This window comes from Zosterops lateralis (assembly GCF_965231275.1).
Source record: "Zosterops lateralis genome assembly, chromosome: 9".
Taxonomy (NCBI): domain Eukaryota; kingdom Metazoa; phylum Chordata; class Aves; order Passeriformes; family Zosteropidae; genus Zosterops; species Zosterops lateralis.
In genome coordinates this window covers 24,874,287-24,899,562 of record NC_139769.1, presented here as the reverse complement: position 1 = coordinate 24,899,562, position 25,276 = coordinate 24,874,287, and the positions used below count along the sequence as shown (strand labels likewise).

Below are 25,276 nucleotides of genomic sequence, written 5' to 3'. Positions count from 1 at the left end.
GTCAGCCTAGTACAAATGAAGATGTGGATGATCTTGTAAGTCGGCTGAGACAGGCTGAGGAACAAGTCAATGACCTGAGAGAGAGGCTCAAGACTAGTTCCAGTAATGTGGAGCAGTATAGGGCCATGGTTCTTAGTCTGGAGGAATCTCTCAACAAGGAAAAACAGGTAAGTAGTTAATTACCTATTTTTATTTACTTAAATGGGTTTTTAGAGCAAAAATTCATTGCTGTTTGTGATTTTTCCACATTTTCAGTGTTGTTGTTCTAAATTAGATGCTGAGAATGCCTATTCTGGCTTTAAATTGTTAATAAAATTCCAGTTTTGTATCAGAATAATGTATTTAACTGGATAAAAAATGGATCTCATGATGGGTTTTAATGAAGGTGACAGAGGAAGTTCGTACAACAGTTGAAGCTCGTCTGAAGGAGTCTTCAGAGTATCAGGCACATCTGGAAAAGAAGTTGATGGAGTCAGAAAAAGAGAAACAAGAACTGCAGGAGGAGAAGCGTAAAGCTGTGGAGAACATGGAGCAGCAGGTATGCGCTGACCCCCCCTGAGAGTCCCCAGGAATGAGCTTCACAAAGCTCCCTCAGCTTCACGTGTGTCTCATGGTATAGCAGTACTGAGCCAGGGCTTTTAGAGTGTACACAGGGTACCTGAATTGGTGAGAGGTTTCCAAACATGAGCAGTGCATTGACAGTGTCACTTCAGTGGAGTGATTGTGTGTTGAGCAGGAAAATGTAAGTAACAGCCTTTGTGAGTGATTTCAGAAGGAAACAGAATGACTGTAACTAGAATTACTGCAGGCCCAGCTCTGAAAGTAAAGAATTATATTTTTACTGGGAAAGAGCTGTGTATATTAGTAAGTCAAAATATAGAAAGTATTTGTCTCTTTTAATACTAATTTTCATCTGTAAGTAATAAAATAATTGCCATTATGAATGACTATGTTCAGTACTCTGCAAATATTTTGCCATTCAGTCCTGGGTTTGTTCTTACTTTGTTTTTGTTGTTCCCCTGTCACTGCAGCTCTCAGAATTGAAGAAGAGTCTGTCAGCTGTGCAGTCAGAAGTTCAGGAAGCTCTTCAGAGAGCCAGCACAGCTCTGAATAATGAACAGCAGGCCAGAAGGGACTGCCAGGAACAAGTATGTTTGTGGTGTTTGCCTATTTTAGCCAGGGTCAGCAAAATTCCTGTTAGCTTTCAGTTGAACTCAAAACTAAACTTGTTACTCAGGGACTGCTGGAGGCAGGAGAAAGTGCTAGAAGAGCACATTCTCTATTTTGGGAGCAGCTGTTTATTGAATGCAATCGATTTCTGTTTCTATGTTCTGTTTTATTATGTAAAAAGATTCATTTGGGAATGTAATTAACTGGTTTTAATGAATTGCTGCCTCCATGCCCTAAGGAGGGAGCTGAAAATGCTCCCAACAAGACAATGGGGAAAATATTTTTCTAACCCAAAAGGTAATTGTCGTCTTTTATGGCTCTGGGGCACTGTGATATTTAGCAGCAGCTGAGAAGATTGTCTTGTTACCAGATGTTTTTTAAAAGGAATTTACTTTTCTGCAGATGAGAATTCCAGCAGCACTAATATGTGTCAAGGATGTTGAAAAACTTTTTGCTATTTAATCCAACCCCAAATGCAGTAGATGTGCATTTCCATGTTTCCTGTGCTGGAGAATAACAGGGGGTTTGGGCAGTGGTTTTTCTTTTTGCTTTGCGGTCACTTGGTTTTGTCTCTTTGTTCACATCAAACATACAAAATAAGGGTAACAGAGTTAATTTATTCTGGTTTGGTGCAGGCAATGATGGCTTCTGAAGCTCAGAACAAATATGAGAGGGAATTGATGCTTCATGCTGCTGATGTGGAGGCCCTGCAGGCCATCAAAGAGCAAGTTGCCAAGAATGCAGCCGTGCGGCAGCAGCTGGAGGAGGCTGCTCAGAAAGCAGAGTCTGAGCTCTTGGAATCTAAAGCCTCCTGGGAAGAGAGAGAGAGAATGATCAAGGTGTGATGGGCTTTGTTGTTTCAGTGGTTTTTTTCTGTTAACAGAAATTCGACCACAGAAATCACAGTCAGTGAATGATTTTGTTGTAGGATGAAGCTTCAAAACTTGCATCCCGCTGTGAGGATCTGGAAAAACAAAATCGATTATTACATGAGCAGCTGGAGAGCATGAGCAATAAGATGGTGACTTCCATGAAGGAAGCCATCCCAACTGCAGCAAATGTTTCTCTTAGTGAGGAAGGCAAATCCCAGGAACAAATCTTGGAAATTCTTAGGTAACCTTAGCTCTTGGGCCCTTCTCCTGAGGGTTATAAATTAGATTTGAACTTCAATAGTTCTGTATTACTTTACACTTGAAGGATAATGTTAAAAATCCAAGTGCATTTTAACTGTTGGGAGGTGGGTGTACTACCTGAGGACACTTTCCTGGTGTGATGTGGTGTTGAACTCCTCCCTGCAGGTTTATCCGTCGGGAGAAGGAGATTGCGGAGACGAGGTTCGAGGTGGCGCAGGTGGAGAGCCTGCGGTACCGCCAGAGAGTGGAGCACCTGGAGAGGGAGCTCCAGGAGCTGCAGGACAGCCTCAATGCTGAGAGGGAGAAGGTGCAGGTATGGCTGGGGGTTAGTGCTTATGATTTCAATGAGTGCAGGGCTGTTCTGGGGTTGCCTGGGCCCAAAAACAAAATTTTGAAAGAATTTGGGGATTTGTTTTAACTGGGGTTGCTTATACCCAAATGGAGTATCTTGTTCTTAGTCTTGTGAGAGAGTGTGACAATTCCAAAATCTCATAATTAGGGAAAATAAAGATTATTTATCTTTTTTTCCTATCTCCTGCTTCCCATTGTCTTGAATGTACATGAATGTCATGATAGCTTTCCAAGGTGGCATTATACCAGATACAAGTGGCATGTATGTGCATGTACAAGCAAAAAAAAATGACCTGAGTTGATTCTTTCCACAGGTAACAGCAAAAACCATTGCACAGCATGAAGAATTAATGAAGAAAACTGAGACCATGAACATACTCATAGAAACCAACAAGATGTTAAGGGAGGAGAAAGAGAGGCTGGAGCAAGAGCTACAGCAGATACAAGCAAAGGTCAGGACTGAGCTTCACATAAACCTTTCAGATATTCAGTGTATGAGTTAAATGTTGGGATATACCATTGCTAATTACAGTAAATACATGATTTACATTATAGTTATTCCTTAAGTCATACACTAATGAGGAGACTTTCCATTTTGAATTTTAAAAGACATTGGTGCACATACAGCATTGGAAACCTTGAAGTTCAGTTCCGTTTAGATGAACCTGAAAGTCAGTGTTTATTCTTGGCTAGAGGTATACCAGGAACAAGGATATTATCAGCAATTAAATTAAAAATGGCACAAGAATACATATAAACAGACCACAGCTTTATTAAGGGTTTAAAAGGGAGATACTGCTTATTTTAATGGGATCTAGTGCATTGGATTTTAACATTAATAATTTCTCCAGTACCAAAATACAGAGTAAACATCTAAGATTGGGAAGTCGCACCAATACTTTTTATCTCTGTAGGATCATTCTCTGCTGTTGTTCTTGTTCTTTTCTTTTCCTCCAGCTGGCCACTGGAAGGCAGAGAGTTAGGCAAGAAGCTCTAGCATGACTTTTTCCTGAGGGATTCCCTCAGTCTCCTGAGATGTAAAGTGTAACCCCTTACTGTACTTTCTCAGGTACGCAAGCTCGAGGCAGACATCCTGCCCCTGCAAGAGTCGAATGCTGAGCTCAGTGAGAAGAGTGGAATGCTGCAGGCAGAGAAAAAACTCTTGGAAGAAGATGTTAAACGCTGGAAAGCCCGGACTCAGGTGGGGAAGTGCCTCCTTTCAAAGGTCCACCAGTGAAACAATTTTAAAAAGTGCTGAATTTTCTTAGGACGAATAAAAAACTAAGAAATACGTTTGAATTATAAAGCATTGTTCATGCAGCTTCAAAGTTGGCTATTCCATATCAAAATGCAAAAGCAGTGGCTCTAATTCAAAGAGATTTTCTGGCTATAACTGTGTAATTATTTTACAAAAACGCCCCCGTTTTCTTCCCCTTGCAGCACTTACTGAGCCAGCAGAAGGACACTGATCTCGAAGAGTATCGAAAACTGCTCTCTGAGAGGGAGGCAAATGCCAAGCGTGTCCAACAGATGAGTGAAGAAACAGGCAGGCTTAAAGCAGAAGTTGCCAGGTGTGGTATTGGTCAATTTGTAAAAAGTTTTGTGCAAAGCAGAATGTTGTGATTATAGCTGTATCTGGAAGTGTAATTTCTTAAGTGTCTCCATGTAACTGTGAAACTTTTGGTATTCTTTCTGATAGCAAGCAGGTAAGGTGAAGTAAAAGTTGTTTTGCAAGCTGTCTAATTAGCTGAAATTATTCCAAAGTAATATATTGTAGAATAATTTCTAATTCTGTATTGCAAAATACTAGAAAACATAATCCACTACAGATAATGCCTGTGATGTTACATAAGTAAGGGATATTGAAATGTATATGTTTTCAAGCATCTCATTTGCGTCTCTCCCTCTGATCTCTTGTCATTTAGAACTAATGCATCCTTGACTACAAGCCAGAATCTTGTTCAGAGCCTGAAGGATGAAGTAACTAAAATAAGAACAGAAAAGGACACTTTGCAGAAGGAATTGGATGCTAAAGTGGCTGACATACAGGAAAAAGTGAAAACTATAACACAGGTCAAGAAAATCGGTCGCAGGTACAAGACTCAGTATGAGGAGCTGAAAGCACAGCATGACAAGGTAGGTAGAACTGAAATGAAGTATTCCTTAGAGCTCCTGGGGTTTGCCCAGAACTTTTAAACCAATCACTTGGCACACAAAAGCATCTTGTGAAAGTCATGACATTGTGATCAGATAGTCCCTTTCAGCCTTGTACGCCTCGATGCCTTTCAGATGGTTGCCGAAGCGTCAACTCTGCCTTTGACAGAAACACAAGAAGACCAAGTTTCTGCCCAGGAAGTACAAGAGCTAAAAGACACTCTCAGTCAAGCTGAAGTGAAGACAAAGAATTTGGAGACTCAGGTTGAAAGCTTACAAAAGGTAAGAAGAGTGAGTAATTTCAGAGTATTGTTCTCCACTGCAATCCTAAGTGTGTAAAGGTGAAGAGTGTGAGGATGTTTTAATGTGTGAAATATGAAATATGGGAAGTGACCAATTGTGCCTCTGCTTTCTTGGGAAAGAGGGAATCTTAAGCTTGGTGTAAATCCTGTGTGTAGTGTGTCTCACATTATTTCCTGTGATCAGTGGGAAAGAAGATGCTGCTCTCCAGCTCTTGCATTCAGAGAGGACTGAACTCCTGTTGTTGATAAGAAGCCTTTTAACCTTAATCCAGTGGCCAGCTAATACCAAGTCCTTGGAACTTGGGCCCTATATTTGCCAAAGTAGTTGGTTGTGGCCAACATTTGCAATCTTTCCCTCTCTCTAGACAATAACAGAAAAGGAAAGTGAAGTTAGAAGTCTCCAGGAGCAGATAATGCAGCTACAGGCAGAACTAGCCCGTTTCCATCAAGATCTACAAGAGAAGACTACACAGGAAGAACAGCTCAGGCAACAGATCACTGAGAAGGAAGAGAAAACAAGGAAGACATTGCTTGCAGCCAAGCAGAAAATTGCACAGTTAGCTGGTAGTGTAATTTTTTTTTTCTGTCCTTAAAGATTTTTTATTATTTCTATGGCAAAACCTTTAGACAGGATGCTTGAAAAACATGGCCTGCTTCATATTTTACTGAAAAGTGTTTTCTAGACTAAATGCTACAGGGATTGTTCTAAAGTATAAAATTTAATTCCTCCAGGGGATGATGTAGAAAAAGTTTTGCTTACTTTTGGCCAGCCAATATGCTACCCCCCTTTTTTTTGATCCTTCCCTTGATTAGAGTAGATTTGCCCAACTAATAGCTCAGGTAATTCTCCCCTTCCCTAAATGTACAGGTGCAAACACATTGTCTCCTCTTTTTTTAAATGTCGCTGAGAGAAATGATGGCGTAAGAGCTTGCTGAAAACATCTTACTCTTTTGGGACTACTTCTTTAAGTGTTTCTTTATGTATATTTATTGTATATTTTTCTATCTTTAATTTCTTTTTATTTAATTGCAATTAAAAAGAAAAAATGGTCATATTGCCTCCCAGATCTCCTTTTATAGCTTAACATTTTTAGGATTTCAGAATGCTTCAGCAACCTGGTAAAACACCCAGGTGTTCAGTGTGCAGATTGGGCAAGGCTGGACCCTCTCCTGTTCCACCAGGTACAAAAGAGCAGCTGACAAAGGAAAATGAGGAGTGGAAGCAGAAGAGCAGCTCCCTGGAGGAGCAGAAGACGGAGCTGGAGGTGCGGATGAGCGCGCTGAAGTCGCAGTATGAGGGGCGGATCTGCCGCCTGGAGAGGGAGCTCCGGGAGCAGCAGGAGCGGCACCACGAGCAGCGGGATGAGCCCCCAGAGTCCACAAACAAGGTACACTATGTACACAATCCTGCCAGGCAGCCCTGGCACAGCAGCCAGGCTGCCATGTCCTGCTCTTGGAAATACACAGGCTGGCTTCAGTAAGAGTTCAGAATTTAATTTAAATTTCCTGCCCTAATCAGAATTCCCAGGGCCAACAAGCAGGCAGTTCTGCCACTCACTGTGAGTCAACCAAGGAGCTGTCCATGCTCTGCCCTCTGTTTTTGTATTTTACTCATGCACTCAGTATAATGGGTTCATGTCTCAAAGCTTCAGAAAATACCTGAGCAGTTACCAAATTGTTTTCCAGCCTCGCTATGGCTGGTATGATTTCGTTTGGGGAATTTGCCGTAATTACAGAGTCTACTAAGGTAAATCTGCAGCAAGCATTTCTTTCACAGACTTGTTAGCATAGTGCTGAAGTATTTTTTATGTTGCCTGCTCTGTTTCATGTGTACATGACATGATATTTCTGGTTTTTACCTAATAGGTCCCAGAACAGCAGAGGCAAATCTCACTCAAGTCTACTCCAGCTTCAGGTGAAAGAGGAATGTGAGTTCAAGGGGTTTACAGAGTTTCTGTGGTTGAAACTTTTTGGGTTTATCGTTATGTAGTTGCTCTTCTTTTTAGCAAACCAGTGGCTTTTCGTAATTTCTCTTAAATGGCTGCAAAGATACTGACTGATAATACATTCCTCCTGTTTTCTCAGCTATCTCTAATCAGTAGGGCTTTTAAGCAGTAAACTGGCATATTAACCACCAGGAACATGGTGTCTGGGAAACACAGAAGATTTTTTTACAATGTTTTCGGACTTCAAGGTTTTTGAAGTTGTAAAATTTTGATTGTTAACTTTAACCCTTTTAGTTTTGGGAAGGATTTTCCTTGTGCAAGAAATGAGAAATGGGCTGAACAGATAACTCTAAGGACAGATAAAACAGTCATTTGCCTAAGCTCTGAAATGGGAGATGTTGCTGTACTACTGAGCTGGGATAACAAATTCCCTCTCAGCTATGAATGCATCCTTTAGACAGAAATGTTTCCTAAAATTTGGCTGCCCCTTGTCTCAGCCAAGAGATGATGTTGCTCTGTATTGAGAGAATCAGTTGTGATGTGAGATGGGTTACTCATTGTAATAAAGTCCCAGTACAGTCAATCTGTTATTAGAGTCCCACTTGATTACCTTAGAAGAAACCTGTTCAGTTCTCCAAGCTGGATAAAATGCATTTGATGGCATAGTGTTTCTCTCTTCTTTCAAGTACAAAAAGTTTGGAAAACAATTCCTTATGCTGTTGTCAGGCTTTTAATTTTAAAAGCTTTAAAAAATAGTGTTTCTGGTTATGAGAATATATTTGTTATTTTTAAAATCTGCTTTCTTTACCATGATGAAACCCATCTCCTGTTTTTCAGTGCCAGCACTTCAGATCCCCCAACAGCAAACATTAAACCAACTCCTGTTGTGTCAACTCCCAGTAAAGTGACTGCTGCTGCAATAGCTGGGAATAAATCCACTCCAAGAGCCAGCATCCGCCCAATGGTGACTCCTGCCACAGTCACCAATCCCACCAATACCCCCACAGCCACAGTGATGCCAACAACACAGGTGGAGACTCAGGAAGGTGAGCTTTTTAGTGTAGTATAAGGGTGCTCAGTACTCAGAAGTGTTACCTTTGCCTTGAAATGTTGGTGGCAGTCAGTTTGGAAGGGCCTCAGCCAGTGTCATTGTCCCTGCATCTCTCAGAGTGTTGCACTTCCATGACCTTGCAGCAAAGTTCATGGTTCCTCAGCCAGAGGTGTGCATAGCATTAATTCATCTGCAAAACCTTGAATGTGCTTGTTCAGGGCATGCTGAGAGGGAGATGTGAGCTGTGCTGGACGAATGAAGACCCTGACTGTGCTGCTGTTTTCCTTCCAGCCATGCAGTCAGAAGGACCCGTGGAGCACGTCCCAGTGTTCGGGAGCGCCAGCGGCTCCGTGCGCTCCACCAGCCCCAACGTGCAGACATCCCTGCCCCAGCCCATCCTGACTGTGCAGCAGCAGACACAGGCCACTGCCTTCGTGCAGCCCACGCAGCAAAGCCACGCTCAGATCGAGCCTGCAGCTCAGGAGCCAGCACCTGCCATCGTGGAGGTGGTGCAGAGCTCCCAGATAGAGAGGCCCTCCACCTCCACTGCTGTCTTTGGCACAGGTTGGTGTCATTTTGTTGGCCTGCCTTGCTCAATAGTTCTTTGTAAGTAGCTCCAGTTGGACCCTTGGCCAGCCAGGCCTCACTTCAGTTCCAGGCTTTTCCCTTCTCTTAGTTTACTACATATTTGAAGAACTTCTGAAGTTAGGCTTCCTTCTTGAGCTGTCAGAAATAGTGCCTCTGAAATGCTGTTGGCACTGCATTCCTTTAAGTAGAAAGAAAATAAAATTTTATGTATGTCTTTTTCAGAGCAGCTTTGGAGTTCACTGCATTAAACCTTGCTGGCTTTGTTTCCATGGCACTATGATCAAGGTTAATTTTAGGAGCCATGAGTAAGCTACTTAAGCTTGAATTTGAAATATGGGAAGCACTCTAAAGCTACTCACTGTAATGCACTATTGCACATCTGTTTGTCCTACAGAGTGTAAATAGAACATTTGTTCCCCCAAAAAAACATTCCTGCAGACTGTTGGGGTTCTCTTTTTCCAGCTGATACTCTTAAAAGCTTTGGGTGTACTTGTCCAAAGCAGAGATGTTGGAACAAATATTTGGATTGTACCCTGAGGGTTATATTTAGGGTCAGTTAAGTTGTGAATAAAGGCCTGAGAGCTTAAGACTTGTAACTAATGGGGTTGATGTTTTCCTGGCTTAGGAAAATTGCACAGCTCAGTGCAATCCTGATTGTTGTAATTTAGTGCAGAAATGGAGGTGATCTTCAGAAGAAGATAGCAAAGCTTTTGATTTCTGGTTTGTACATGTGTTGTTCTGAAAGTAACTGAGAGGTGTTTGAAGTTTCAGCCACCCCCAGTTCCTCACTGTCTAAACGCTCCCGAGAGGAAGAGGAGGACAACACTGTGGAGAACTCAGACCAGATCTCTGAGGAAACAGTGGATGCACCTACTTCAAAGAAACTGAGAATCATGCAGAGAGTTGGGCCTGAGGTTTGCACAAACATAAAATGCTACTACTTAATCTGTCCCTTTTTAGGATTTGAATAGGAAGAAAAAAAGTGTTACTTCAGAGCAAATCAGTGAATTCTTAATTGACTTTCTAACCTGTTGGGAAGGAAACAATTATGTTTGGGTATCTAAAAAGGCAGAGGTTAAACCAGTTAGAATGAACAATGTAAATCTTAACCTGTAGGATGGAAGAGAGAGGGGCATATCCTAGGATTGAGGAGGAAGAGGTTCAACCTTCTTTCAGTGTGGTTTGGAAGGTCTTTATCTGCAGTAATTCTGGACAAAAATACAGGGTATTTAGGAGATAGGAAGCAAGAATGAGTTTCTGGAAAAGCCTGCAGAAGAGGCATGTGAGTGTTGGTGTGAGGGATTTGGGATGTGCTGTGAAAAAGGGATGAAATTGAGACAGAACCTCAGTGTTAAGGAAGCCGAAGATGTTTTATTAACTCTGTGCTGGAGGGATGTTCATAAGAGAAAAAGGGCAGGATTGCATAGGAACATTATCACTTAAGGATCTGGGAGGCTGGAGGTAGAATGGGAAACTTTGATGATTTGTTTTTGGTCCTAAAAAGATTGAAGTATGCTGAGGTCCTGTGGGCTGGGGAAGTTGTATTTCTCCAGGGCAGGAAAGATGTTTGATAAAAGCATTGCTAAGGAAGTGGGAGAAAATGTTGCCCATAATATTTCTGGGGAAAGATAACTTTTATTAAAGAAGTAAAAAAAATCTCAAACATGTTTAGGGCTAATGATATGTTTTAAAAGAGAAAAATGTTTGTTCTTCCAGGAGGAAGTGACAGCAGAAGAGAGCACTGATGGAGAGGTGGAGACACAAACATACAATCAAGACTCACAAGATTCCATTGGAGAAGTAAGCATATTTGAGGAGCAAAAATTTTCAGCAGAAATAGCCATCTGCTCCCCAAAATCTCAGTATATTTAGAAGTGAAATCTTAAATGGAGTCCTGCAGGTTTTCCATGGAAACCACTTAAAATGTTTTAAAGTTTAGACTTGAACTATTCAATCACTGACAGTCACCTGTCACATTCTCTTTTGTCCTCTGCTCTGGTCAGTTTCTAAGGAGCAGCAGTAAATGTTCTCTAAGCATCAGAGTCTGGTTCTCTTGCTGCTGTATATGGTGCAATGAATTTTGTTTGTTCTGGTGATTGCCTTTGGTCTTTGGCAGGGTGTGACGCAGGGGGAGTACGCGGCCATGGAGGACGGCGACGAGAATTCCCAGTCTATCCCAATAGATCTTCAGTCAGACCAACAAAACACTTCTTCATCTCAGGATGGCCAGTCCAAGAGAGATGATGTGATTGTAATTGACAGCGATGATGAAGATGACGATGATGAAGAAAATGAAGGGGAGCAGGAGGTATGTATATCATGGAATTCCTTGATGATTTTGTCTTTCCTCAGATGTAAAACTCACCAGACAGCACTAATTTAATCAAAATATTTTTGACTGAATAAGCAGTCAAAAATACCAGTTCATGCTGGTATTTATGTTGCCTGAACTTGTAGTGGTTTAAAGCTACCTGCTAATTCACCTTGAGGTTTTCTTTTGCCTTCCTTTATCTGAATCTCAGGCTTTTCCATCTTCTTTCCTACCCTTGTCCTGTTGAAGAGGGAGTGTCTGGGTGGGTGTCGATCTGTGCATCACATCCAGCCAATTCCTCTCTCCTTTCTGCATTTCCCTAAGGCTCTTTTATTGTCTCATCACAGGATTATGATGATGAGGAAGAGGAGGATGAGGATGATGATGAAGACACAGGGATGGGAGATGAAGGTGATGACAGCAATGAAGGAACTGGTAGTGCTGATGGTAATGATGGATATGAAGCAGATGATGCTGAGGTGAGATTTGTACCTTTCTTTTATAGCCTGTTAAATTTTTTGCAACAAATCAGTGCTGTAATGCTCAGACGTGAATGCTTGGAAGAGAAAATCTTGGTATGAATTCATCCCCAAAAGTTAAGACTGATACTGGGTGATGGTAATTTCTTATAACTGGTGTTTTCACAAGAAAAATCAACTTGGAATGTTTAAGAAGGCTAAATGAAAATACAATGTACAGGAGCCAGCAATAAATACTGTAGTTGCAAAGCTGGTGAGGCTTTTGAAGAGCTGGATATTTCACTGTCTGTTGTTATTAAACAATGTGGCTACATTGTTCAGGTTTTTGTATGCACAGGTACTCAAACTTCTGAAATCTCATACAGTTCAATATATTTACCTAATGCTGTAGACACAGAAATCTTTGAAGACTGTCATATATTTGACTTTTTTTGCTTTCTGAATACTTTTGTACTGCTTTTGTATTCTCTTTACAACCTATAACTTGTTTAGTCATGCTCTGTTTATGTGGGATTTTAGGGTGCTGATGGTACAGATCCTGGAACAGAGACTGAAGAGAGCATGGGAGGAGCTGAAAGCAACCAGAGGGCAGCAGATTCCCAAAACAGTGGTACAGTTATTCCATGTTTCTTCACAGTCTGTGTATGTAGGGGGAGGGAAATGTAGAAGCTATTTGCCATGTATTAAAATCTGCACTTAAAAGTAAAAATATAAGTAAAATACTAAAGGCCATTTCAATGTGCCGTATGGATTCTTTTGAAATGGTTTCTTTCTGGATTTATTCTAAATTCCTTTGAAAATCCTGCAGGCTCTGGTTGCTGTGGAAACTTAGTGGCTCAGTAGATTATTCTGTCTCTAAATCAACACCTGAATAATTAGTATTTTGTTTCAGTGCTGATGTAGCTGGCACAAGTCCTCTTTGAGTGATTTTTACATAACAATACCGGGCTGTCCCCAGGTTTGTGAGGGAAAACTGTGTTAATGTGTGGCAGAATTGGAAGATTTGCCTTCATGTTTTCAGCTTGGTTCCTAGGGTTTCCCCCTGCGTGTTTGTGTTGTAGGAGAAGGGAGCACAAGTGCTGCAGAGTCCACGTTTCCTCACGAGAGCCTGAGGGAGCAGCAGCCGTCATCGGCGTCTGAGCGCCAGGGCCCACGACCCCCACAGTCCCCACGGAGGCCCCCGCACCCTCTGCCCCCACGGCTCACCATCCACGCCCCTCCCCAGGAGCTGGGGCCCCCAGTGCAGGTACAAACCAGCTCCAGCACCTCAGAAGGCTTTGAAAAAAAACTGCTGTGTGATTTCTTATAAATAAAATCCATTGGGGAAGATGCTGCCAGCTGTTCGGCATCATAGAAATGGTAGCTGAGCAAAGCAATCTAGTGTGTGTCATCCTGCAGATGGTTGGACAGGGAACATACAAATCCATCCCTAGTGCCTTACTGCTTTTTATCTTGGAATTCTTATTATATTATACCAGTGCTAGGTCAGTTGGTGGCTGATGATATTTCCACTCAAAAAGCTCTTCTTGGTCAGGTCGAAGCTCAGATTGGAAAGGTTTTTATGAGTCTCTGCCCCAGTGTAGATGGGGCAAAGAAATGTTGCCATTTGTTTTCCAAGTTAAACCTTTCTCAGTCAGTGCCTGACCCATGATTATGCTTTGATGAAGACCTGTAGATTTTGTAAAATAAACATCACAACAGGAATTCTTCAAAAATACTCTGACTGAAATGATCCTTTACCATTAACTTGTGCTGAGGCTTGGGATCACAATATTTTTGTGTGCAAGTTTTCTGTATTCAGTAGAGACTTGAGTAAAATATTACTGCCATTTGCCCAGACTATACACATTGTCCCCCAGAAACTGCTGGGATCACTGAACAGGCTCCCTGGGGAATGGGCACAGCCCCAAGGCTGCCAGAGCTCCAGGAGTGTTTGGACAATGCTCTCAGGCTCTTCCTTAGTTTCTTGGGCTTGTCCTTCATGCAGGAGTTGGACTTGATGATCCTTGTGGGTCCTTTCCAGCTCAGGATATTCTGTCCTTCCCTGTTGATTGCTATACTTACTCATTTAGCTGCTATCCTTGGCTCTGACTGAACACTTGTATGTTGTTAGAATTCCAGGACCACACTCACACCATTTCCCTCTTTTCTTTCCCATAAAGAGAATCCAGATGACTCGAAGACAGTCGGTGGGGCGAGGACTTCAGCTGACCCCTGGGATAGGTGGAATGGTGAGTGTATCAGAATCTACTACTAAAGTCCTGCTTTGGGGGAACATCCCTAACTCTTGGGGTTTATTTTGGTTTTTAAAGAAGCCTGGCTGCTGACTTCAAGGGGGGATGGTTTCTGTAGTTTTGCAGAAAATATCCTACTCCTGTTAATTTCTGTATCAATGGAAGGCAAAGACTAGAAAACTCAGAGGAAGGAAAAGGCTTCAAAAGAGGCTCGGTGGGTTCTGTCTAAGATGATTTTATTTACTTGTGTTTAAAGTCAGTCAAAGTGACTGTGTTGCTGGAAAAAATAATACTAAGTTCAGCCTCATCCTAAAGGAACAAGGCTAATTCATGCTGTCTTCATCAGCTAATTTTGAACCCTTTATTCAACTGTATTTGGCAGAACTAATGCAGATTGAGCAAGAGAAGAGAGACTGACTGACTAAAGTACCTTTTGTGATATCAAAAGCATCAACTTTAGATGTCTGCAATAAAACAATAATTTTGTTAGAGCTAAGTCTGTCTTTGTTTTACTGGACTATGTGGAAAAATCAACCTTTAACCCAGCTGGTAAAAACTGGAAATACATTGTAGGCTCTCATATCAGTCTCTTTTTTACCAGCAGCAGCACTTCTTTGATGATGAGGACAGAACAGTTCCAAGCACACCAACTCTTGTAGTTCCACATCGTACAGATGGATTTGCAGAAGCCATTCAGTAAGTAGATGTGAAAAGAAAAAGGGAAAAAAAAGGCTTTTCTCTATTCTTTATTCTATTTCTTTCTATTTTTCAGTGAAATGAAGACAAATTTCAATTAAGTGGACTTGTGATTGGAGTAATATGTTAGGTAGTAGGATAGATAACTGTATGTACAGATAAGTAATTATTGTTTGAATTGTGTGTCATATAACTGATTGGTAAATTAGGAAGTGAATATTCTCCAGTGTGTTGTAACCTGATGGTTCAAGAAGAGATTAAACAAACAACAAAAGTTCTATCCAATTTCCTTCCTTCATCTTCCTCCCTCCCCATTAATAATGCCAATGAAAGTAGGAAAAGTTACCTGCATTGTAGCAATTTTGCTTTTGGGATGTTCTGGACATGTCCAGCAATCCACTTAAAATTGTGACAGTTCATAGAATGGATAAGTAAAGAATATTCTCTCCAGGACTGTTGTACTGATTTTGAATCCATTCCTAATAATTTCAGAAGCTAATTGCTGTTTATTTAGCAGTAGCTCAGCTGATTTTTATGGTCAGTATTAGCTCATGCATGATTTGTTCTCTTGGTCAGAAAGTTCTTCCCCTCTGCCCTGGGCTTTGGGGCAGTTGCAGAATTCCTGAAGTCTGTGTTTTGCCAGTTCCCCCCAGGTAGCTGGAGTTCCTCGGTTCAGATTTGGGCCCCCTGAAGATATGCCACAAACTAGCTCCAGTCACTCTGATCTTGGGCAGCTGGCATCACAAGGAGGTAAAGCAGTTCTGGGCTCTCTTTTCCATGGGTCTTTGAGTGAAAAAGAGAGAATTCAGTCAAAAAAACAATTCTACTTCAGGAAATTGTTGAAGTGTGGAAACCTGCAACTCTTAAATAATCATCAGCAGAGTGAGAATAACAAAGTGGGAAAGTGGTGTCTTCAAGCTGCTACATTTCTAGTTGTGTTAGGATTTTAAATTAGGAAATTAAATGAAATATTGAAAGAATGGATTTTAACTTCAATTTTACTATTGGTTGTAGCTTTCCTGTAGTGAAACAATAAGGGAAAACAGCAAATGCAAAGAAATCTTTGGGCTATAAGCTTATCTCCTCAAAGATGGCCAGGCTGTTGTCATGTTTGTTGTTGGTCTGAATCTGTCCCTTTCACCAGCACCCCTGCTGGCATGGAACACAGGCTCTTCTGTGAAGAAAGCTCACAGCAAAATAATGGCATAAGGCAAGGGTGAAAGTTAAAAAAACAAGCAGTAATATTTTCATCAAGGTTTTACCTTCCAATAAATTATGATCAGTTCTGACAGTAAGTCAAAACAAAATAACAAAGACAAGTGAGTTGATTTTATCAAGTGTCCAGAGGGAAGACATCAGTTAATCCTTTTTTTAACCTCTTATTTGGATGGATTGTCACTGGAACTCTGTGTTTCAGGTTTAGGCATGTATGAAACTCCACTATTCCTTGCCCACGAGGAGGAATCGGGGGGTCGTAGCGTTCCCACAACACCGTTACAAGTGGCAGCACCAGGTAAGTGGCAGAGGTTTGATGCAGGGAACGATTCCCCAGGGTTGGTGCAGTGCTGCTGCTCCTCAGGGCAGCCTGTCCCAGGGCTGTGTGCCAGGCCCTGAGGCCGTCTGTGCCCGCAGTGACGGTGTTCACGGAGAGCGCCTCGGCCGACGCCTCGGAGCACGCCTCCCAGTCCGTGCCCATGGTCACCACCTCCACCGGCAGCCTGTCCACCACCACCGAGCCCGGCGCCGGCGACGACGCCGACGAGGTCTTCGCAGAGGCAGAGTCTGAAGGGTAAAGCACCACTGCCTTGGTTCTCTAGCACTTGTGACACGTTCAGTGTCGCCCAGGGGCAGCTCAGACAGCATTTTGTAAAGCTGTGTAGAGGTTTCATGTTCACCGGATTCTGTTTGCCAAATATAGCATAGTGGTTTGAGTGTTTACTCTCTTTTTTCATCTGTGAGATAGGATCAGGAGAAGCAAAGCAGGCCCTAACTTAAACAGATATTTTTTTCTCTTTAGTGGGTGATAATAAAACTAAGATTCAAAAATAGAGCTTTTAAAACACTCTCCCTTGCCCACAAATTGTTCACTTTCCCATAAACAACATAAAGAGACAAAACCTGTGATTTTCAGTCAGTTTCATCATTTATAAATAATCTGTCTTTCATCAGTTCTTTAGGAGAGGAGTCTCTCTTAGAGTCCCCTGAAGCAGGACAATCTGACTCTTCATCCAAAACCAATAGTTTTTTGTTGATCTTGTCCTTGGAATTTAACCAAGTTAATATAAAAGCCACCAAATAAAAATAAATTTGTATTTTTTAAGAATGCAGAGGACTCTGCACTAGTCAAATGCTGATGGTAAAGGCACAGGCTGAAGGATCAGTTTGTAGAATAAAGACGAGGGCATTCCTGTGTAATACAGAAAATCCCTCCTCATGCAAAGCACACATACATGATTAAGTCACCCAGTTAAGAGAGTGCATGTGCAATAGATGAAGCAAGGGGCTGGAATAAGCAGTTCTTACTGAATTTTGTAGACAAATAATTCTGTCTTTTGCTTTACAAGTGCAACTTCTAATATTTATAATAATTGCTATACTTTGTATTATGATGAAGTAAATATCTAAAAGGGGACAGCTTGTCATTTTATGCTATATTTACTTTTGATTTTCATTGAATGTTTGTGTACCAAAGACAGGGGTTTTTTTTCTGGACCTTTTTGAAACTATGCAAATACACTTACATGGTTCTCCTCCCCCTCCTTCCCTTCTAGCATTACTTCAGAAGCAGGTCTAGAAATTGATAGCCAGCAAGAAGAAGAATCTGTTCAAGCATCTGATGAGTCAGATCTTCCTTCAACTAGTCAGGATCCTCCTTCAAGTTCATCTGCAGGTACATTTTAATCACAGTAACAATTTGTACCTTTTCATTAAGAGTGGGAATTCCTTTGTCCAGCATCATGGCTGGTTTTCAGGATACACAAAATAAGATAAAACTCTCAGAATGAGAGACTCATAGAATGGTTTGGGGTGGAAGGGATCTTAAAGTGCATCCAGTCCAACCCCTGCTATGGGCAGGGACACCTTCCACTAGCCTAGATTGCTTCAAGCTTGTCCAGCCTGGCCTTGGACACTTCCAAGGATCCAGGGGCAGCCACAATTTTTCTGGGCACCCTGTGCCAGAGCCTCCCCACCCTCCCAGAGAACAATTCCTTCCCAATATCCCATCTGACCCTGCCCTCTGGCAGTGGGAAGCCATTCTCCCTTTGTCCTGTCCGTACAGGCTATTGTCCCAGGTCCCTCTCCAGCTCTCCTGGAGCCGCTCTAGTCCCTGGAAGGGGCTCTAAGGTCTCCCCTCTAAGATTCTCTCAGAGCAAGATCATATTTTGATGCTTATAAATTCTTTGGTACTTTGGCAAAACATTTTTCTTTGGACCTCAGTAACTGGAGTAGGCTAAGTAAGAATATTCAAGGAGCAAACATTACTGATGCTTTGCTGATTTATCCAGTGGCATATTTGATATCAACTTTAAAAATATTTTTCATTAAATTGTAAACCAACAGTAAGTTAATCACTATTGAGTTATCAAATAACCCCTTTGTACAGATAGCAAAAGAAGTCCCAGACTTATTTGTTTTGAAGCTTTTATTTATGTTAGAGGAGAGGTCAATGAAATAAGGAGGCACCTAGATCACTGTAAAGCAAAGAAAGCATAACACATACCAAAATATGTAAAGATGAAGAGTGAGAAGGTGGCAGGCACAGCCACCCTTTCTGCACTGCCTCTCCCCACAGACACGAGCAGCACCCAGCCCAAGTCCCTGCGCCGCGTCCGGCTGCAGCCCCCGACGCTGAGGACGGGCGTGCGTGGCCGGCAGTTCAACAGGCAGAGGGGTAAGTGCTCCTGGCTGCTTCCAGACAGGCTGCTGCAAACTCCAGCCCTTCGCTCCTTCCACCTCTGAGGCTGTACAGGCTGGCCTTGCTGGCAGACAGGGAGTGACACAGTAGCCAGTGTCAGTGACAGGCATGTGACCCTAAGAGCTCTGGTTTGGGTTTAGTGTGTTAGGCTGGGCAGGTTTTAGACAGGCAAACTGCCTTCTGCAGAGGCACCTGGCTCTTATCAGTAGAGAGAAAGTAAAGGGCATTAGGATCTTATACTTCAGAGTTTTAAAGGAAGGTGTCAAAAGTCCTGTTAGAAACTTCTGGTTTTAGCATTAGAGGAATTTCCATTTGGTACAGTAAGGGTTCCAGTTATATCAATGTATATTCATTGAAAAAAAAGCTTTATTGGAAGTATTACAGGTTTTTTAGTGCAATAGAGTTAAACCATGACAAGAAATTATTTTTGCAATTTCTGTATCAAGAAAAAGCCTTAGATGGATTTTATTCTGTTTTGCATTATTTTAACATTGTAGAAGACTGAATATTAGCACTGAAAAATAGATTAGCTGGTATTTTAAGGGAAAAAAATAAGGAGGTGGGACTAGAATAGATCTTCCATCTGTCACCATTTTATTTTTTATAAGAAAAAGAAGGGACTAACTGATTTCACATGATCAGTGGCAAGAATCCTCTGCTCCTTGGTTTGGCTCAGGATCACAAGTCACCCCCAGCCTTTTGCATGACACAGGTGACACGTACAGGTGTCACCAGGCTTAGGGGGAGAGGGGAACTTGAACTGAGTCAGAAAGGAATTGCCCTGACAATCCACTGCCCTGACAATTCCTTAAGGAAGGATGAACCTGTACAATGGCTGATAAAAGGGTAGGAAGAATTTTTACTAATGCACTTGTTTTCTTTCCCTGCACAGGTGTAACTCATGCCATGGGAGGCAGAGGAGGCCTGAACAGAGGAAATATTAGTTAAATGAAATGTAAAGTACTTCCAGCTGTGTATACAAAGTGCCAGTTTGCCTGTGGTTGCTTAGTGTAATGAAGCCAGAGCTTGAAGCAGCATTTCATACTTAGAGTTGTGTGCACACATTTCAATGTCTTTTATTAATAAAATTAGAAAAAAACGTTGACATTCAAATGGCATCTTGTTTTAAACTCCTCTGCTGTGCATCACTTGCTGGGACAGTTGTACCAGTCTTTGGATACAGTCTTTCCTGTGAGAGCTGTCACAGGTCGTGCTATTCTTTTGCCAATATCCAAACTGTAGTACCGATCTGAAAGGAAGAGAGGTCAGGATTAAATCCAGAAACTACATTTAATACATGGGAAGAATTCACAAATTCAAGCCTGCATTTTAATGTCACTTAGGCCTGAATAACAGATTTTCCATTTCATGTGCATACAGGGAGCAGAGAGACTCCAACAATAAATTTCTGTCCTCAGCTTTATTTTTCAGGTGTCCCTGTTTGCAGTAAGTTTTATAGCACTGCTAATAATTAAATCTGTTCCAGGAGCAGGGAAGAATGTTCTTGTATTGCCAGAACACAGAAATAGTCTTAAGAATTTGAAAATCAAACTACATCTACAATAGTCCTGCACTCACTACAGAAGTCATCCATGGTTCCTGAGTGTGAAATGAGCTTATTGACAGGGAATTTAATAGCCTGTATTTGGGTATGGCTTCTTGTTAGAGGTGGGGTTGGTTGTTTTTTTTTTTTTTGAAAAATGCAGGAAATTGTGGGGTATGCTTATACAGGATCCTGGCTGGGGAAATGAGTCTACCTAATCATAAACAATTTTTTGAACTAAGTCAAGTGGTTCATCTCCCTCGTTTTTGTGTTTTGTTAGAAACAGTTCTACAAAAGCTGTTGAAAAACTTGTGTAGTGATCCAAACACTTCAGTCTATCATTAACATAATCCTTCATTAATGTGCAATGTTTGTTACTTTACAAGGCTGAACTCCCTGGCAATGCATTCCCCAGTTGGCTGCTTTGCACCTCTGTCTTTCATTGCTGCACATTGTCCTGTAACTACTGATTTTCAACAGAAACATCTCTTGATTATGGGCAACATTTTAACTCTCAGGACTTTGTAGCAGTGCTCAAAATAGTACCACAAGTGATGACAGGAGCTTTTTTCTTCCCCACCCTCATGTCTTTTGAGAGCCATAGTGGTGTGCTTTAGCTTTACTTACTGTAAGAGAAGGCATAGTAATCGTAGCCATCGGGCTTGTTCTGGTTGGGCACAGAGAGAGTTGAGTGGACAACTTTGGGGAGCCCTCTCCAGTACGTTGTCATCTGGATTTCCTTGCGCAGAACTCCTGCAAGAAAAGGAACCCTCCATGAGGAGCTGTGACACTGCTGCAGCTGTCACAGGGCTGTGTCACCCTACAGCCATGAAAACCTTCCCCACACAATGCTGTGTCAGACCCTACGGAGGTGACAGCATCTGTGTGAGAGAAGCTCAGTGCCCACATTACCAGAGGAGTGGGGGTTGATCCTGACGGTGCGGATGACGGTCGGCATTCGCACGGCGCGCTGGAAGCGTCGCCGGATGACGAGTCTGGGGACAAAGGCTGGGTATCTGATGGTGACCTGGGCTCTTCTTTGACACTTCTTGGCTGGTTCTTGTCTGTACACGTACTGCTGCATGTTCCCATCTAAAACACATGCTTGTTTTGTTAGTTAAAAAAAAATAAACAGTCCCCCCCACCCCACAAAACACCCAACCACCAGCTTAATCAGGTATGAAAATGTTGTTATATTCATATCACACATAGGAAATCAATAACAACATACTTATGGTGGCAGTACAGCATTCATGGAAGATAAGGAAATTACTTTCAAATAGGAAATCAGAAATAGAGATGGAAATTTCCGCACATAGTTATGAAGTAGCACGTTTACAGCCTTCCCTTCTCTAATTAACTTGAGACTAAAATAGCTTTACCACCAGATAAAACTTAGTTTAATGTTTAGCCACCACAGTGGTGGATTCCTGGATTCTCACCCTTACAGACCTGGTTTAAAATGCACTGAAAGACCTCCAATTACTAATAGAAATTTTTTAAAGCTTCAGGCTATTTTTGAGCACCTGGAACACTGGCATAATTTGTGTTTCTGTGTTTGAAAGAAACAGGTCTTGGGTCGAGAGAAACGGTGTTTTATTCCTGAGTAAAGCCATGCAAGCACCTTTTGATATTCCCTAAACTTCTGGAATAGACATACCTCTTTTGATAAAATAAACAGATTCTGGTCTGTTGTTGTATCTTGCCACAGGGAGCGTTGCTACTATTCTCCCACTTAACCCTGCAAATCCAGTTGCGAGAGGTTTGGGATAGCCTGCATCCATAACACCGTTAGTGAACCGCCAGTACAGAGGGCCCTGAGCATTTAAAGGAAAAAAAAAAAAAAAATGAGCTTTAGAGGAAGTTAATTTCTGGTTATTGAACTGCAAAACAAACATGAAGAGTAATCAATAAATAAGCAGTAGCACTTTGACAGCTACATTGTAAATCTGACTGGAAACACTCTACATCCATTACAAATGGGGTAAAACTACTACAGCTTCATTAGGTACTTCCTGCAGCCTTTTAACCTTTGAGTAGGGCTAGAGTATCTTAGACACTAATTTTTAAGAGGAGATACTGAACAAAGGGGTTTCCTTTCTAAGTCTCTTAAATTTTCATAGATATAACAAGCAGCTTGAATTCCAGGACTGAGTGATTTATTGGGAAATAATAGCTTTAATGAGGCATGGGCATTCCACTAGCATTTTATTTTAGGTTGGGAAACATACTAGGAATAAGTTTAGGCAAATTTTTCCCCTCAATAACCAGTCTAAACCTCTCCTGGTGCAACCTGAGGCCGTTCCCTCTCCTCCTGTCCCTGTTCCCTGGAGCAGAGCCCGACCCTCCTGGCTGTCCCCTCCTGTCAGGGAGTTGTGCAGAGCCACAAGGTCCCCCCTGAGCCTCCTTTTCTCCAGGCTGAGCCTCCCCAGCTGCTCCTCATCAGCCTCGCCCCATCCTGCCCGCCGCACCGCTCCCACCTTGATGAAGAAGGTTTTCCCATCGCAGTTGCACCGGGAGAAGACAGAGTCGATGGGCGAGGGGATGCCCCAGCCGTCGGTGATCCGGCGGGGGTTGGTGGTCGGCGGGGTCCGGCCGTTCAGCAGCCAGTAATAGTGACCTGGGGGGGGACAGGCGTGAGGGGCGCCGGGGACAGCTCGTCCTGCCCCGGGGACAGCGGGGGGACATCGCTGTCCTGCCCGGGGTCAGCGGGGGGACAGAGCCCTCCTGCCCCGGGGGCGCGGCTGACCCGGCGCCGTGAGGGCTCTGGGCTCCGGAGAGTCCCGTGTGGGGTGAGGGACACCGGGGCGAGTGAGGGAGGAAAAAGAGGAGGAAGAGCGACGGAGCGGGTGAAGGAGGAGCGGGAAGGGGAGGTGATGGTGAAGGATTGTGCCCGAGAGGAGAAGGAGGTTGGGGCAGGTGAGGGAGGAGCTCCGGCGCTGTGCGGGAGAAGGAGGAGGGCTGGGGCCCTGCCGGGGCAGGTGAGGGCGGATCGGGGCCGTGCCGGGGCAGGTGAGGGCGGATCGGGGCCGTGCCGGGGCGGGTGAGGGCGGATCGGGGCCGTGCCGGGGCGGGTGAGGCGGATCGGGGCCGTGCCGGGCAGGCGGAGGATGCTCGGAGCAGCCTCACCTCGGAACACGGCCAGGGTGCCATTGGGCAGGGCCACCATGCCGTCCGCCGGCTTGCCGCTGCACAGGTCCTTCTCGTCGTTCTTACTCTCTGCGAAACACAGACAGCTGCGTTTGTTTAAGGTTCCACAAGAACGGCCTTAGCTTTCCCCCTGGGCCCCGCCGGTGGGCCGGGATCAATTCCTGGTCGGGGAGGTGTTCTCGGGAAGTTCGGGTCGTGCTGTGGCCCCAGCAGTGCCGAGTGACCGGCTGTGGGTGTCTCTGTTTATTGCCACTAAGTACCCGTAATTCAGGAAAACACCTACAAACAACTGGTAAGCTACATCCCTCATGAACTCACTGCATGCTCTAGGATTTTATTGTTCCCTTTAATCTGCTTTAGTGGCTTCTCTTCCCTCTCGTTATTAAAAATAAAATAAAATAAAATAAAATAAAATAAAATAAAATAAAATAACCTACACTTTCTTTCACTTAAATATATATATGCAGTTAAATCTAAAAGAAGAATTAATATCTTTTAGACTGAAATTCAAGTATTTTGCATCTAAACCCCTAATTTTTCCCCCTAAAATATCTTTCAGTATATGATTGAAAAATTGCCCAAGAACCTGCGGGCTATGTCTGATTAAAATAAAGAGAAGGCATGAAAAAGGCTGTGGCAAAAAGCACAGAGGCAAGAGACTTCTTGTCACTTTTATGTGACATTTTTAGGTAGCTACAAAACACCAGGCTAGGTACCATGAGGGAAGGTGGATAGGTAGCCTGACTTCTAGCAATTTTTTCATGGGATTTAGATTTTTTTTTTTTTTTTCATCTTTTTCCCGTGACTTTTTGTCTGTTTGCATCTTCAGTAGCAAACAGGAGGAGGAGGAACTTATAGCAAACAATTTTCAGTAGGATCAATTACTGAAACCAATTAATTTAGATCATGTTCTAAACTACCTGGAGGATTGAATTAACTCTAGAGCTGAGAACTGAGGTTGCAGTATTGCAGGACACTGGCAGCTGTGGAGCTGTGGCTGTCCAAGGGACACTGTCATGTCCCCTTGAGCTACTATGGCTTTCATACCTGCTGGACTGCACTTACCTTGTGTTTCTCCAGGGAACATTGGCAGGTCCCCAACTTGTATTAAAGGCTTGTTTATCTCAGGCTCTTCTTTCGCTGGCAGAGTTTCAGGTTGAGTTGGGTGAGGCTCTTCTCCAGCCTCAGTGATCTCCTGGAAATGAATTGTTGGCTTGGATGTCCCATTAGACACAAGATACATTTCTTCTATTGTGTCCTTTTTATCTCTTGTTGTGGTTTCTTTGGTAACTGTAGTTACCTCTTCTTCGGCAACACCAGGGGCCTTTTCAGTGACATCTTCCATTTCTTTTTCAGGTGTGGCATCCATTTCTTTGATGGTTGTTACCTCTTTTTTACCAGCTGTTGTCATCTCCACAATAATACAACCAGCACCTGGGTTCTCTTTGCCTGCTGCTGGCCCAGCCTGCTCAGTGTCTGTAGTTGTCTCTTTTTCTTTTGGTGTTACAGCCTCACTGGGTTGAGGAGTTGAATCTTCCTCGATGGTTGTTACCACCACAGTGGGGTTGGATAAGGGAGCTGTGGCTGCTGTTGTTGCAGTCTTGGTGTCTGTAGTTTCTGGTTCAGCTACTGCAGTGACAGGCTGCTTGGCCATAGGAGGTGTGGGAATGTCATCCATACCTTTAGGGGAATCATCTGGTTTAGCTGTTGACACCACAGTTACAGTAACTGTGCCTTTCCCAGTTGCAGCTGTGAAAATGTCTTTAAGCAGAGTAGTTCTGTCTTTCTTGGGTGTTGTTGTCTCCTTGTTCTCCATCGTGGTATCTGAAAGTATCGTGCCTTCCTCAAGTGTGGAGGAGTCCTTCCCAACTGTTGTGGCTGCAGCATTACCCGGTGAAGCCGTGGTGTCACTGGGAGCAGTGTTGGCCTCAGGGGCTGCAGGGCTGGTTGGAGAGTCAGCATCCTCTGCTTTAGGGGTGCTGGGAGAGTCTGCCTGGGTTGTAGGTTCATCTGGGGTTGTTTCTTCGGATTTGGGGGTGGTGGGAGAGTCTGCCAAGGTAGTTGGCTCTTCTGGTGTTGTCTCCTCAGGTTTGGGAGTTGTGGGCTCCTCTGGGGTTGTCTCTTCAGGTTTGGGGGTTGTGGGCTCCTCTGGGGTTGTCTCCTCAGCTTTAGGGGTTGTGGGCTCCTCTGGGGTTGTCTCTTCAGGTTTGGGGGTTGTGGGCTCCTCTGGGGTTGTCTCCTCAGCTTTAGGG

General features: G+C 43.1%; 1 protein-coding gene across 4 annotated transcripts in view; it reads left to right on the top strand.

Moving 5' to 3' along the window:
* The window catches only part of TPR (translocated promoter region, nuclear basket protein), a gene marked incomplete at its 5' end in the record, with an annotated part of 33,305 nt that extends 13,891 nt beyond the window's left edge, over positions 1 to 19,414 (top strand). The window contains 30 exons of one of the 4 annotated variants that reach the window (XM_083867742.1): positions 1 to 167; positions 386 to 538; positions 1,032 to 1,148; positions 1,806 to 2,009; positions 2,099 to 2,283; positions 2,469 to 2,616; positions 2,969 to 3,106; positions 3,724 to 3,855; positions 4,095 to 4,225; positions 4,580 to 4,790; positions 4,944 to 5,090; positions 5,476 to 5,674; positions 6,293 to 6,498; positions 6,977 to 7,038; positions 7,894 to 8,102; positions 8,399 to 8,671; positions 9,461 to 9,609; positions 10,412 to 10,495; positions 10,812 to 11,003; positions 11,354 to 11,485; positions 12,005 to 12,092; positions 12,547 to 12,731; positions 13,648 to 13,716; positions 14,306 to 14,415; positions 15,059 to 15,165; positions 15,833 to 15,928; positions 16,048 to 16,204; positions 17,187 to 17,305; positions 18,209 to 18,307; positions 19,224 to 19,414. In XM_083867742.1, the coding sequence (XP_083723868.1) occupies positions 1 to 167; positions 386 to 538; positions 1,032 to 1,148; positions 1,806 to 2,009; positions 2,099 to 2,283; positions 2,469 to 2,616; positions 2,969 to 3,106; positions 3,724 to 3,855; positions 4,095 to 4,225; positions 4,580 to 4,790; positions 4,944 to 5,090; positions 5,476 to 5,674; positions 6,293 to 6,498; positions 6,977 to 7,038; positions 7,894 to 8,102; positions 8,399 to 8,671; positions 9,461 to 9,609; positions 10,412 to 10,495; positions 10,812 to 11,003; positions 11,354 to 11,485; positions 12,005 to 12,092; positions 12,547 to 12,731; positions 13,648 to 13,716; positions 14,306 to 14,415; positions 15,059 to 15,165; positions 15,833 to 15,928; positions 16,048 to 16,204; positions 17,187 to 17,305; positions 18,209 to 18,307; positions 19,224 to 19,279 (4,325 nt within the window). In that variant the 3' untranslated portion in view covers positions 19,280 to 19,414. Of the gene's footprint in view, positions 168 to 385; positions 539 to 1,031; positions 1,149 to 1,805; positions 2,010 to 2,098; positions 2,284 to 2,468; positions 2,617 to 2,968; positions 3,107 to 3,723; positions 3,856 to 4,094; positions 4,226 to 4,579; positions 4,791 to 4,943; positions 5,091 to 5,475; positions 5,675 to 6,292; positions 6,499 to 6,976; positions 7,039 to 7,893; positions 8,103 to 8,398; positions 8,672 to 9,460; positions 9,610 to 10,411; positions 10,496 to 10,811; positions 11,004 to 11,353; positions 11,486 to 12,004; positions 12,096 to 12,546; positions 12,732 to 13,647; positions 13,717 to 14,305; positions 14,416 to 15,058; positions 15,166 to 15,832; positions 15,929 to 16,047; positions 16,205 to 17,186; positions 17,306 to 18,208; positions 18,308 to 19,223 lie in introns of all 4 variants that reach the window. The other 3 variants (XM_083867744.1, XM_083867743.1, XM_083867741.1) reach the window with 3 other exon arrangements.
* Between the last annotated feature and the right edge of the window lie 5,862 nt (positions 19,415 to 25,276).